Genomic DNA, 14463 nt, shown 5'->3' with positions numbered 1-14463 from the left:
TCTCAGGTGTTTTGAAAGACAGTAGAATTCCCTGAGAATAAAATCCCTTAATGTTTAGCTCAGTGTATAAGGTACCAAGCATGATGCCTCCAAGAACACACCACCAAGAGCTATAGAATGCATGCTTTTAATGGCAAGGAGGAGAAAGGTGGAAATCTAATGAAGTGCTAAGCTAAATCCAAAGTCTAGATCAATGATGACTTTGGGATCATGAAATATTTGTAAATTCATTTTATGGTATATTTAACTAGCATTTGAGTCCTACTGAGCTAATAATCCTATTTCAAATTATACTCTAATTCACTATCTTATTTCTTCTGTTTGTTTGTTTGTTTGTTTTTGAGACAGGGTGCACAGGCTGGAGTGGAGTGGCACGATCACACCTCACTGCAGCCTCCATCTCCCATGCTCGAGCGATCCTCCCACTTTACCCTCCCCAGTAGCTGGGTCTACAGGTGCGCACCACCACGCCTGGCTAATTTTTAATTTTTTTTTAGAGACTGGGGCCTCACTATGTTACCTAGGCTGGTCTCAAATTCCTGGGCTCAAGTGATCCTCCTGCCTCAGCTTCCCAAGTGCTGGAATTACAGGCGTGAGCCACTGCACCCAGCCCACTATCTTTTATTAAAGATTACTCATACAAATTAGGAGAAGATACATTTTCATGATTTTAGTATGTGGACATAAAATTAGCATTTTATCATGTGATCAAACAGATTTTTGTAATAGAAGAATAATAATTAGATTCAGAACTGGCCATTCTTCTTTGCTACCAAAAGGGCAAATAACTGCCATTTGGAAACTATTTCTTAGAATTTCCATAATACTTATTACGACTGAATTTGAATTATTTAAAAGAAGTGTGGTATACTAAAAATGAACATGGGTTCATAAGTCTAAAGGGCCTAGCATCAATTCCTGACTCTATCACTTAGTAGGTATTTGACTTTAGGCAAGTCATTTAGCTTCTCTGGACCTCAATTACCTAATCTCTAAAATGGGGGGGCCAACAACATCTATCATGCATGTGCTGATGCCAGAACTGGATCAGATAACAATGTGTGTGAGCCACTTGGCACAGTGCCTAGCACATGATAGATGTTAAGTAGATAGTAGCTATAATTACTATTATGACTGCAAACTCCTGGAGAATAAGTGGTGTTTTATTTATTCACTTTTGACCTCCAGTGCCAAGCACAGTGTCTGGCATTCTGCAGACACTTAAATAAATAGTTGCTGAATGAATGAATGCATGAATGGATGAACAATGAAGATGATGATGTTCCAAACTACCAGTCCAATATTTAAGATCTTTATCTGTTTTTTTCAGGATCATCAAAAGACGGTCAAATGAAAATTATTAAATAGCTTTTCAGGCAATGTCCACATGGAACACAACATTTATCAGCACATATGACAAAGGTTTATAGAAGTTGCGCCTCTGTTCGTATCTCTGATTCTTGGTAAGAATGTTTCATGTTAAAGTCTCGTAATTAACCCCACTGAGACAGATAGACACCCTTACAGAACTTTCAGTGGAACTCAAGCTCTCATGGACAAAATCTAGGACCCAGTGACAGAAGCCAGTTTCAAAATACTTGCCTTCTACAGGTCCTGTAAAATGTCATGCCATTTCTACTCTCCAATCCAAAAGAGCTAAATTCAGTCATGACTTTGGGAATATGATATATCACACATTTATTTTACGATAACCTAGATCACAATGAGGGAGGTGACTCAAATTAAATAAGTGTTCCATGTAAAATTCTGCCATAGACAATGCTTTTCATGTGCCTCAGAACCAGTTCCGTGTTTTATGTTCAGGTTATACAATTTTTATTTTATTGAATAATGGAATTCAGTGATCATTCCTTAACAAATTAGGGTATTTGGCCAGTCAGCAACCATAGTGATTTATCAAACACTAGCGATATGGATGAAAGTGGGCCATCCTACACTTCAGGGTCTCTGAGAACATACAACATACTGTCACCAAGGAAGCTGACGCACCATTAAAATATATATACAATACCAAGATTGGAAAAATTGAAAACAAGGCAGCAGACAGTGTTCCAAAATAAAAGTACAGCTGAAATAATCAGCAGAGGAAATCTTACTTGATATTGAGGAATGGCTACTTGTTTCCGGCGCACCTGCTTCTAACGTAGGGGCAGATGAAGATTCTCGTGGCATTTCCAAAGTTGAAAGTCCTTTAGTAGAAGGATCTACAAACAGAAATATTATTTAAAACTCAGTACACTGATTAAAGGCAAGTTCAAGAACCTTTTCTATATATTTTCCCTTTTGCCTACTACAACCATTCAAATCTTTATACATTTTCCAGGCCTAATAATTACTTTCATGGAATTACATACACACTGATTACAATGTTTCAGGGAGAGCTGATTCTGTGTGACATTCTGCACCTATGGATCTGCCTTTTGGAGATTAATGACAACAAAATTACAGAGCTAAAGTTCAGCTGCTCACAATGCATATCCCCAAACAAATTCCTTAACTTTTCTGTACTGAATTTCTTTTCATCTACGACCTAAATATGCTTACTAGTTCATCCCCATCTCCTGTCTAGCTACTCCACCTTTATCTGACAATTTCCTACTCATCATTTGCATCTCAATTTATATAGAAAAATTCCTCCTTTAGGGAGGCTTCCACGACTTCTCTCCACAAAAATATACAAACAAAAATGCTGGGTCAGGTGCGCTTTTGATGTCATCACAGAGCACCTTGTCTTTAACCTTCTCCAGACTTACCACACTATAATCTAATTGTCTGTTTCCTTGCCCATAACCTTCGCTAACCCTTAAGTGATTTAGGAGCATAGACTGTACTCAACCCAAAATAAATATGCATGGTTAATTCAGATTTTGTTATTTTATTCATTGAGCAAGAAACAGACTGTCATTGGTTCTCCTATTTGACAAATGTTGAATTTAAAGTGAAATATTTTCTGCATATAATATTGTCTTATTCACCTATCAGTAATGGGAAACACTCTGTCCCACATTATTCTAGATAATCATAAATTATGTTTCAAAACCTGCTGAAAAGTTGACTGGCTTCTTTCCAAACCTTCTTGCCATCTTAGGCAGCACCATGCAGTGAATATACTGAGCATCTTGCTAGCCTGAAGTTACCACCATGGGCTTCCATGACTACGCTGTACTGGAATTCAGGGATGTCAATCCCAAACGGTTTCAAGTTCTTAAGCTTAATAGTGTTTCTGTCTCATCCTTGTCATGGTGCCAGTTGTTTTTTCTTGCCAGAGAGCAAACCTCATACATTCATACAAACATACAATGTAAGGAAACAAACACCATTCTATTATTGGATGATCATTAAACTTGCTAAACTATAGAACAGATCCTAGGTGAGGGTCTGGGAGAAAAGTTTCTGAGCACTGACTTCAAAGCATCTATTTTTGATTCTCAGAGGTCTTTCTGAGTAGGTATGGTTGCCAAATTAATAACCTCTTGATAATAAAAAAAAGCATAATTCTGGTAAAGTTTCCCAAACCCTCTTAATAAAGCATAAAATAACGACTAATGTTAAATTACTTTAGCCGTTAAGATAGTAAAGATCGGGTATGACTTTTCTCTTAGGTATCCTCCCCAAACCACTAATCAAAAACATGCATGACTGTTTCTCTCACCCTTACTGGCCTGCATTCTATACAGGCTACAACTGATGCCTAATAATCTCACCAATAATGCTAGTGAAAAGCTTAAAGCTAATTTTCAAGGACTCTCTGAAAGATTATTAAGACTTTTAGAGTTTTGGCATGCCTATTTGTGTATGTGTGTATACGCGTGTGTGTAAGATGGAGTCTTGCTCTATTGCCCAGTCTGGAGTGCAATGGCATGAACTCAGCTCACTGCAACCTCCACCTCCTACATTCAAGTGATTTTCCTGCCTCAGCCTTCTTAGTAGCTGGGATGATAGGCACCCACCACCATGCCCAGCTAATTGTTGTATTTTTAGTAGAGACAGGGTTTCACCATGTTGACCAGACTGGTTTCGAACTCCTGACCTCAGGTGATCCACCCACCTTGGCCTCCCAAAGTCCTCGGATTACAGGCATGAGCCACCATGCCTGGCCTTGGCATGCCTATTAAAATCCTTGGTGTATCTTTAATTTTAAAGAAACGTCTTACTATAACAAGGTCAGTAATAATCATTAGTGTACTAAGATTCTGTCAGCGAGGCAATCTTTCCTCAGCCCTCCATCATTTTATGAAACTTTTACTTGTATAAATTTAAGATAAATATCTGAATAGAGCTATCCACTCGGCTTAAAATATTTGTATTCAATTTTTTATAGTGGTGGGCAGAAAATTTCAGGCTATCCTTTCATTCTTTCATCAGACATTTGCCAGCTCTCTTTTAGTCACTTGCGATACAATCAGTGAACAAACCAAACAAAATATTTGCCTTCAGGAGCTTTCATTTTGGTGGGGAGAGACAGATAATAATTAATATGCATAAAAGTGAATAAATTGTTGTATGTTGGAAGATCAATTCCCTGTAGGAAAGAAACAGAGAAGAGAAAGAGAGACACCAAGATGCCAGGTAAGGACTGGAGTGTGGGGCATAGCCCAGGGCAGGCCTCACAGAGAACCTCGTGTTGGGTCAAAGAATTAAAAGAATGAAGAGAATGAGCCAGACAGATATCTGGCAGTTCCAGGTTGAGGGAGCAATCAGTGGAAAGGCCCAAAGGTAAGGAATACAGACCTCACAAGCGGTCACTGTGACCAAGTAGCATTGTGGTGAGAAGAGTGCGAATGCAGTTGAGAGCCAGTGAGGACTAGGACCACATAGGGCTTTGCAGGAATTTAAAGAACTTGAGCTTTTGCTGTGAACGAAATAGGGAGTCGCTGGAAGGCTTTAAACAGGAGAATGGTGTAATCTCCTATTTTAAAGGATCACTCAGGCTGTTGTGTTGAGAGAGCATAAAGGTAATAGGAGTATAAAGTGGGAGACCAGTCAGGAGGGTGTAGCAGTTCATCAAGGTCAGAGACGTCAGTGGCTCAGGCCAGGGTGGAAACAGTGGAAGTAAGAAGAAGGTGCCACATTCTGGATGTGTTTTGAAGGTAGATTAAGGTTGCCAGATTAAATAGAGAATGCTCAGTTAGATGTTAATTTCAGAAAAACAACAGGTAATATTTTAGTATGAGTAAAAAAAAAAGTCCCATGCAATATTTGAGAGATGTGGCCCCAATTCTTCATATCTCCCTGAATCCATCCTTTCACCGTGTGACTTTAAAGGTTCACCACTAAAGAGGAAGAGTATATTTCCCCTCTTGACTTTGGTTCAGCCATGTGATTTGCTTTGGCTGACAGAATGGTTGCAAGAATAACATGGCCAGAGGCTTGGAAAGTGCCTCTGCAACTGGGCTTGTTCTTTTGTGACTCTGCCATCACCATTAGAATATTTCCAGGCTTCACGGTTAGCAGGCATGAGAAGCAGAGCCTCGCCATCCAAGCCTTGGCCAATCCCCGGATGAGTCATAGACTCTCAAACTAAATAAATATTTACTGTTGTATGCTGCTGAGGTGTTTGTTACACAGCATTATTCCAGCAATAGGTCACTGATGGTTGTCTTAGCATAGAGGCAATATGTAAAGGCTAAAACCAGACGAGACCATCGAGAAAGTGAGTTCATAGAGAAGAGACCAGGATCAAGGATAGAGACCACAAGTCATCCTGTCATTAGGGAGATAGAGAGGAACCAAAGAGAATGATGGGGTGACCAACAGTGTCAAAGATTGCAGATATGTCAGCATCAGACCTCATGGCTGACTGCTGACAGATTTAGCAGTGAAGGACACTGGTGACCTCGACAACTGCTGTTTGGGTGAAATAGTGGGAATGAAAGTTTCATAGGAATGATTTTTCTTTAAGAGACAGGGTATCACCATGTTGTCCAGGCTGGAGTGCTGTGGCTATTCACAAGTGCAATCATAGCACTCTATAGCCTCCAACTCCTGGGCTCAAGAGATCCTCCTGCCTCAGCTCCCCAAGTAGCTGTGATGACAGGTGTGTGCCACCATGCCTGGCTTATGAACAGCTTTTAGAACTAATAGAATGGAAGAAAATTGGCGATAGTATAGAGTTGTCTCTTCCAAACTCTATACTAAAACATTAAAAATGATACCAAAAATTAAATGATGTAAAAATTTAAAATGATACCAGTCAACATTATCTGTTTCTGTTTTCTTTTAATTTTAATCCATTAGCATGTTTTAGTATAGAGTTTGGAAGAGACAACTCTAATAGAATTTGGAAGAGACAACTCTATACTATCTCTTCCAAAATGTTTTGCTACAAGGAAAGAAGTAAAATGGGATAACGGTTGGGAGAACCTGCATCAAGAGCTTTTGTTTGTTTAAGAAAGAGAAATAAGATTGTTTGTAGGCTCAAGTCAAGGGTCCTTTAGGAAAAAAAAAAATACTAAGGGAAGATACAGAGGGGAGAATTTTAGGGGCCAATATTCTTGAGTAAGCTAGAGAGATAGAATCTTGTCCACATGTGGAAAGGCTGGGTGTAGACAGGAATACAGACAGTTAACCTATAGCCCCAGCCAGGAAGTCCAGGTGTGTAGGTGCAGAGGCTGGAAGGTGGGCAGATAAGGTGGTAGGAGGCTGTGGAAAGTCCTTTTAATTATGTCAGTTGGAAGACTTATTGAAAGTTCAGGCAGAAAAGTAGCTACGAAATAGTCATTTAGGAGACTGGAAATGTGAATGGACCAGGAAAATACATTATGAGTGCCAGGTTGAAGGACCCAGTCAAGGTTCATGGCCATTAATTTAAAATGATACCAGTCAACATTGTGTGTTTTTGTTTTTCTTTTTTTAAATTTTATTTTGTGCATGTGTAGTTGTACTTCATGCGATTTCATCTGCAAAATCAGGCAGTGGGGCAGATTTGGCCCATGTGCTATTGCTGGCCAGTCCTGGAGCTATGCTTTCACTAGTCATGTTAAGGAATTCAAGCATGTTTCTTAATTTTCTTTTAACTTCTTGAACAACGCATTATGTGTTTTTACCCAGTCACATTCACCTGATAGGTGCAGGTACCGGTAGAGGGAGAGTTGGTTTTAGCACGGGTTGTGTTTAGCCAAGCAAATCTCAACAGGGAAAGGCCGGAGAGGGTGCAGGCAGGGAGGAATTACATTGATAGCCTTGAGTGTAAATTGAGTAAGGAGAAAAGACGTGAAGTAGGGGAGGGACAGCAAAAAATACTTGGATCAATACATGATTATCCAGGGAGAGAAGAAATGGTAATCAGAGAATGAGAGATGTGAGAGTAAGATCATGAAGAGGTTGCAGTTATTGGCAAATAATAAGGTCTGCGATGTGACCATGGGTGGGAGCAGCTGAGCTAAGGTGGAGGATTAAAAAAACAATCGCTGGAGAAGATGCATTCAAGGAAACCAAGTGTCAGGAGTGTCATCTACACTAATATTAAAATCCACAGGAATTACAGTAGAAATAATTTAGGAAAGAGTAAGAGGGGCCACGAATCAAATTTGTCAACAAGTGAAGAAGAGCCAGGGTTCGTGATGGCACAGCAATGCAAGTAGTGGGTACTGTGGTCTGAGGGTATGCAGCTCAGAGCGAAGGTTTCTAGAGACAAGAAGGGAAGGGTCTGGAAGGGGCAGTGTGGAACAAGGAAGATGCTGCCCCCGGCCAAGTCCAGTGACATGGGCTGTAGGGAAAGCAATGCCCTTGGGGAGAGCTGGGCTTCCATTAGACTCAGAAGGCAAGGGAAATAGAGGAGAGAGAACATGTGTGAGGAATTTTGCTCATAAAGGACCATGAATTTCCTAGGACACAGGGGAAGGGTTTCAGGAGCCAGGGTAACAAGGGAGAAAGCTTCAGAATAGAAGGTATGCAAGGCCTTGTGGAGCTCTGAGTGAGGGATATGGACGACCCAGTACTCTAGGGACTGACATAAACAGAGTGAAGTGCACAGTAAGATGAGTCCTGGACTCCTGGCAGTTAGCAAGGGTAAGGCTGTGCATTTGGGACGGTTTGGAGGGGCAAGTGTCTGGGTCTCCCTCACTACTGATGATGAAGGCAGGAAAGTCTGGGGATGCCTGGGTCATGCTCTGAGCACACAGGACTCCTCCCCATGCCCAGCAAGGAGGGGCAGAAGAGGTCAGATCAGAGTTAGTGAGAGGCAAAGCCCTATGGAGACACAAAATTATGATGACAGTATAATATATATATGTTATATATTATATATGTTATATGATAATATACGTTATGCCATTTTAAAGACATGTTATAATTATCATCTATTTTTCCCTTGTTCTGTTAACAAATGTATGAGTACAAAACCACTTTCCTCCTTGGTAGTCTGGGGAACAACCAAACACAAGGGTGAATAAAGAAGGCAACACAGTTGCACACACAAATCTGCACGCTAGAACCTACATGCAACCTACACATCACAGAGACTCACCCTGTGGACCTCAGCTTCATATGCACCTGCCCTATAGACCTCTATCATTTCTAGGTCAGTGCCGTACTCCTTCCATATGCAGCCATTTTCCTGGCCCCAAATAATAAAAAGGTGTCCCAGTTTTCCTGAAAGCCTTCTTAACTTCTTAAACTTTGTTGTTATGAACAAGGACCCTTTTTTCCCTGCCTGGCTGGAGCATGACCCTTTCTGAATACGCTAATGTTCAATCAACAGAGTTTTACAGCACGTTTTTGAGGTAGACAGCTCTGTCCTATGGGCTAGATGACAGCTAGAAACCTCTGGAAATGCCTGAGGCAAATAAAAAAGCCAGGTGCATCCCCTCAGAAGTTGCTTTTGTGTGGAATAGCGGGAAAACGTGACTAGAATCAGGCACTGTTTCTGTCTGGCCATGTGACCTGGTGCATCACCTCCTCTAAGCTCGGTATCTTCCTGTATAACATGAGGGGCTAAGCTAGAGGTCTTTAAGACCTTCACTAGTTTTTAACCTTCCACAGTCTATATAATCTACTAAAATAATCATCCCTAGCCAATTCCATTTTTTCTAAAGTCCCATTAACTTTTTTTTTAAGACGGAGTCTCACTCTGTCACCAGGCTGGAGTACAGTGGCGTGATCTCACCTCACTGCAACCCCAGGTTCAAGCAATTCCCCTGCCTCAGCCTCCTGAGTAGCTGGAATGATAGGTGTGTGCCACCACACCCAGCTAATTTTTGTGTTCTTAGTAGAGACGCGGTTTCACCATGTTGGCCAGGATGGTCTCGATCTCTTGACCTTGTGATCTGCCTGCCTTGGCCTCCCAAAGTGTTGGGATTGCAGGCATGAACCACCACACCCAGTCCCATTAACTTATTTTAAAAGATCTGAACTAAGAAATGAAGATGGGTTCTGATCAGTGTCACAGTAACACTACAGAAGACTGTGTTATGGGATGAGATGGATCATGGGCTTGCCATTTCTTTCAAGTTATCTTTCTTGGAAACAATGCCTCCAAGCAAACATAAGAAACGGCCCTAATGCAGGAAATCCATGGGCAGTGACAACTTCGTCACCAAGTGATGACTGTGGGTTAGGGTCTAGGCTGTAACTGGTATTTTTTGGTTTCTGATATTTGGTTAGCATCTACAATCAGCTGTATGCCCTGTAAATGATTGTACAGTCAATTCTTAATCATTCTAAGCACTGTTTGCTTTAGTTTAGCCCTTCACATTGGTTCCTTCTTTGGACTATATCATAGCTCACTAGTATAGAGTAGAGAAAAAAAGAAAGCAAAGAGTTCAAGTTAATGACTTTTGCTGTTTGAGGAAGGCTAAGATGATACCTGGATTATCCCGATACGAATTAACCAGTGCATCTCATTGCCAAGGGTGGTCAAGAATTGACTGCAGAGTTTAAAACAACAAAAACAGAAATATTTATGGAGCCAGTAGAACCACATCTGCATCCAACATTGTCCACTAAACCGGAAGGATTCCGAGTGATTGCGAAGCCATTATAATGTCACACCCTGACATTATAAGAGTTTGAGTCTGATGCATATTCAGTGCTGGTACCCTACCAAACAAGATGCACAAACTTAAAGTTAAGGCTGGGAGAAAGAAGAGAGGCAAGCTTACCTGGATCTTTCTGTTCTCCCAGTTTGTCTAGAACGTTGAAGGAGATGTCGAGGTACTCTCTCTGGATAGCACTGACAGCAATCTTCCTCTGCTTCCTCTGCCTGGGAACAATCTGAATCTTAAATTCGGATTCCTCAGCTCCATCCTCTTCCACCTTCCTTTCAGGATTCTGTTCTGTATCACATTCTGCACTGGTATCAGGCTTCTCACTTTCTGTGGGGTTCTCCGCATCTTCGGGGACTTTGAGGAGGACGGTTTTTGCCCCTGAACTTGGCATCAGCTCCCCAGGCTTCTCCCCTTCGGTGCCCGGGTCAAGGTGATCATCCAGCGACATCGCAGGGAGAGCAAACGACTTCTGAAGGAGGTCTCGTTTTTGCTTCAGCGTTAGTGGGCTACCGCAGGAGAACTCCGGCAGCTCCTCTGGCTTTGAGGATCCTTCGGCGTCCATAGGGTCTTCCAGAGTGATGAGGGCAGGGTCCGTGTTCCCTGCTGACTGATTATTTCCTGAGTCCTTAGAAGAAAAGTCTTTGGAACAATCCTCCACACTTACTTGCACAAGCGGAGTTGTGCTCAGGCTGAGGACGGAGGGATGGCTGGGGATGGCAGGACAGGAGGCAGCATTTTTAGCAGAGGAGCCGTCATTGCCTTGGTTCATCGTCTCCTCTTCTTCATCACTCTCGACTATTCTGAGAGGGGGAAGAGGCTCAAATACAAGAGAGTCGCTGTCGGAGGTTGAGAGTATAGAGTGTTTTTCAGGCCCCGATGTTGAATCTGAGGACAGATCTATCAGATCTAAATCCTCTTTAGGAGCAGGCTTTACTGGCGAGTCAACTTTCACCTCAAACGTCTCCATACAGTTTAACCTAACCTCTGGTATGACAGGCCTTCGAGCATCTGGAAACCCTTCCAGAGCTGGGTTCTCGGGGATTTCACTATTGTCAGGCCTCGTAGCAGAGTTCTGTCTAGAACGTCCAGGGTCGTTTGGTCTTTGTGCGACATACGCAGCTTGGGTCAGAGGCTTCTCTATGTCACACCGATCTATGCACGACTTCCTACGATGTTCGTCTAATGTAAACAAAAGCGAGTCTGCATTCCCTATATCAAGAGATTTTTGTTTGAAAGAGCGCAGCTTTTTTTTCGGAATGCTTTCTTCTCTCACACAGTGGAGAAGGCTGTCTTGTAATGCACCCGTCTCTCTATATTCAGCCAGTTCTATTTCACCTGATCAAAACAGAAAAAGCTAGTACTATTTTACTTGGAGATTTCACCATTTTTCCCCCTCATCCTTGGGCATACAATTGGCATAAATCATCATCACAATCCCAGCTCCACCAGGAGGGAAAACGAATTTTCTGGCCAAGTTTTTGTAAGGTTCGTTCTAATTTCAAAAACTGGAAAATTTAGGAATGAAAGACACCAAAATGGCAGTTTAAGATCTGATTTCCAAAATCGGACTTCGGGATAATTCCTCAGCTCTGTTCATTTGTGCATAGGAGAGGGGATCATTTTTTGGCTGAGGCAGATCTAGGAAACTGTATTCAAATCGTGTGGAAGAGAAGCAAACATTTTGCAACAAATCAAATCAAGCAATGGCCCTCAAAGACGATCATGACATTAATGATGTATCTGTCGATTCACGTATATATATAACTGTGTATATATATATACTGTTTGTGCATACATATATATAAATCAACAGTATTAAAATGTGTAGTAACATAATAAAATTAAGATTTCACCCCAAACAAACGGTAGAGTACAACATTTCTGCATAAAATTACTAAGAGAAAAAATTCATACTTCTCTGAACATTCATCTCAACCGGCTGATATTTCACCATTTTGCTGCCGCCTATTCTTTTCAATCTTGCAAAAAAAGTTTGAGACTCTTTATTGCAGGGTCCAGTAGGTGTATCATGAATATCAGATTCATCAAAAACACTATCTTCTTCTAATTGGGGAGAGAAAGTCAAAATTACACTTAAGAGGTTATTCTCTCTTAGGCTGTGTCTACACAAGCATTTCAATGAAAGCATTATGGAACAAGGTCTCGGGTAGTTTCTGCACCAGCCCAAGTCTAGCTATGGGTTGGTATTTCATCCAGGCATCAAATTATCTATCTATTGGACAGAGGAAGCTGTTACAAGATCGCCCGTCACTTTTCACATGACAATTGGCAGCATTTTTAAAGAGAGGCTTCTTGGGAGTCCAACAGTGCCTTTTGGGAAACTTTTCCAGTACGCTTAACACCAGATGACACATAGATGTCAGCTACTTTTTCCAGGAGCCTGTGACACTGCTTGGACTTGCCTATGTTGCGTGGATTTTCAGGCTGATTTGGCGAAAGGAAATTAAACAAAATGAGTGGATCTTGGCCTTTCCAAAAAAGAAAAAAAAAAAAAAATCTGCCTTTCTGGGATTTGGTAACTGGCATAGACACAGCCTAACAGTACATGCACCTTATATGGTGTGAATGCAAAATACTGTACTCTACATTTGATAATGAGACACGCAACACACAGAAAAAGCTTAGAAAAGCCACTTGTCATCTCAAAAGCTCCACGAATGATTATGGACTGAAAGAGTAAACAAAGGAAAAAGAAAACAGAAAATAACATTTCCTCCTATTAAAGTAAGACTCTTCTCTGAGGAGTTTACCACGTGTAACTATTATGGATCTCATGAATCCCAGAAAGAATCTTTGACACTTACGATCCCTAATCTTACATAAACAAATCGGTCACTTCGAATGCCTATTGAACTTGTTTCTACGTCCTCCCTTCTATACCCATGTGGCCATTTTTAAATCCAAGATAAACCCCAAAATATGTTAATGAGGAAAGAATTGATATGTTGCAACCCACAAAGTTTACTTAACCAATTTTCTTCTTTCATTCTTTTGAAAAGCGAAAGCCACGTACAAAGTGGCAACAGAAAAGGTTACTAAAATACATTTAATAGCACCATAAATGGAGTTAACCTATTATTCAAGTTGAATATCACTGACCTAATAATGTTTGGCCTTTATGTACATCTACACATATGACAGATGAGGCTCAGGTGTGATTATGATTATTCAAGGTTTTTTTTTAGCATAAGGGCATTATATGCATCAAGTTTTAAGGACTCATCCTGTTCTAATGCACAAAATTCTACAAGTAAATGAAACTTGAAGCAGTAAATTTTAGGTGAAATAACCATACTAAACTTTTAATTAAATAAAAATAAATGTTAACAATCAAAATGAATTTGTTTTTAAACCCAGTGAACATCCACAAAGATGGGAACACCTATCAAATTCCCATGTTTCTGGGAAAATGCAACACAATAATCTGTTTTACTTCTCTATTTCCTTTTTGGAAAAACATCCTTTGAAAAATGCAGTTTTTCCAACCAATAGTTACGTGATTTGCATTACATAACTTTGAAGTGATTTTCCAAACGCATTGAACAATCAATACTGAAAGACCACAAGATGGCGCCTCCCATCCAGAAAGGTTCATCAGGGTTTGGCCCAAACACTAAGCCCACATTGAAAACATCCGTAGCTTAACAGATCTCCCCAATTTCCCAGAGACCAAACCCTAAACTGGTAGACAAGATATTCTTCAGAAAGGATCTGAATGGTACCAGAACTTAAAGAACCTAGTTCTCGAGTTCCATCTGTAGCCAAACTAGATTTCTGAAACATTCAGCAATAACAAACAGTGGAACACTGGCTACAATTTACACTTTTGAGATATCTCCAGAGCAGTCCTACCAAAAGAGACTCTACTAACCTCACAAAGGGTCATTGGACACTTGGTTTTCTCCAAAGACTAGATTAAATGATGTCAATTTAAAATCTAGTCAGCCATGACTTCCACTAAAAACTAAAAATATACACCCTGGTTCTTTATGTCTCACCTGAAAACAGGCTGCAATTTTACTCTAGCTAAAGTTGCATTCTACTGCCTCCTTTTAGAAAAAGGTAGCAATAGAAAAAAGTGTTTATAGTGGAGATAACTTACACCTATGCAGCAAAAATGTTTCATTTCCCTTGCTTTGAATCACTTTGTATTGCATTAAAAGGCTAGGAAAAAGCACTTTAGCAAACTTAGACTCCATTGAAACTGTATGAGCACAAAGCTCAGGGGCAAACTAGAGACCTACAAAGAATGGCTCCACTGTGTGCCAACCAAGACTTATTTTATAGCCCAAAATCGAGACGCTTCTAATACGTAAGAAAAGGCTTATGAAGGTTCCTGAATCAAACAGCAGAAAATATTTTACAAAATATTATTTCTTACGATATAGGTTTTAGAAGCATATCAATTATTCCTCTCGAATGCTCAATTTTAAAG

The 14463-nt window shown here is 40.6% G+C and overlaps 1 protein-coding gene across 13 annotated transcripts in view; it reads right to left on the bottom strand.

The window, feature by feature from the left end:
- UNC79 (unc-79 homolog, NALCN channel complex subunit) overlaps positions 1-14463 on the bottom strand; it is a 279067-nt gene that overhangs the window by 75833 nt on the left and 188771 nt on the right. For 12 of the 13 annotated variants that reach the window (XM_007987657.3, XM_037984430.2, XM_007987658.3 and 9 more), the window contains 3 exons: positions 11922-12071; positions 10122-11342; positions 2118-2225 (listed from right to left, as the gene is read on the bottom strand). In XM_007987657.3, coding sequence (XP_007985848.2) covers positions 2118-2225; positions 10122-11342; positions 11922-12071 — 1479 coding nt within the window. The remainder of the gene's footprint in view (positions 1-2117; positions 2226-10121; positions 11343-11921; positions 12072-14463) is intronic. The other variant, XM_037984424.2, reaches the window with a different exon arrangement.

Source organism: Chlorocebus sabaeus, chromosome 24 (assembly GCF_047675955.1).
Source record: "Chlorocebus sabaeus isolate Y175 chromosome 24, mChlSab1.0.hap1, whole genome shotgun sequence".
Lineage (NCBI taxonomy): Eukaryota > Metazoa > Chordata > Mammalia > Primates > Cercopithecidae > Chlorocebus > Chlorocebus sabaeus.
This window is presented reverse-complemented; position numbering and strand designations above follow the sequence as displayed.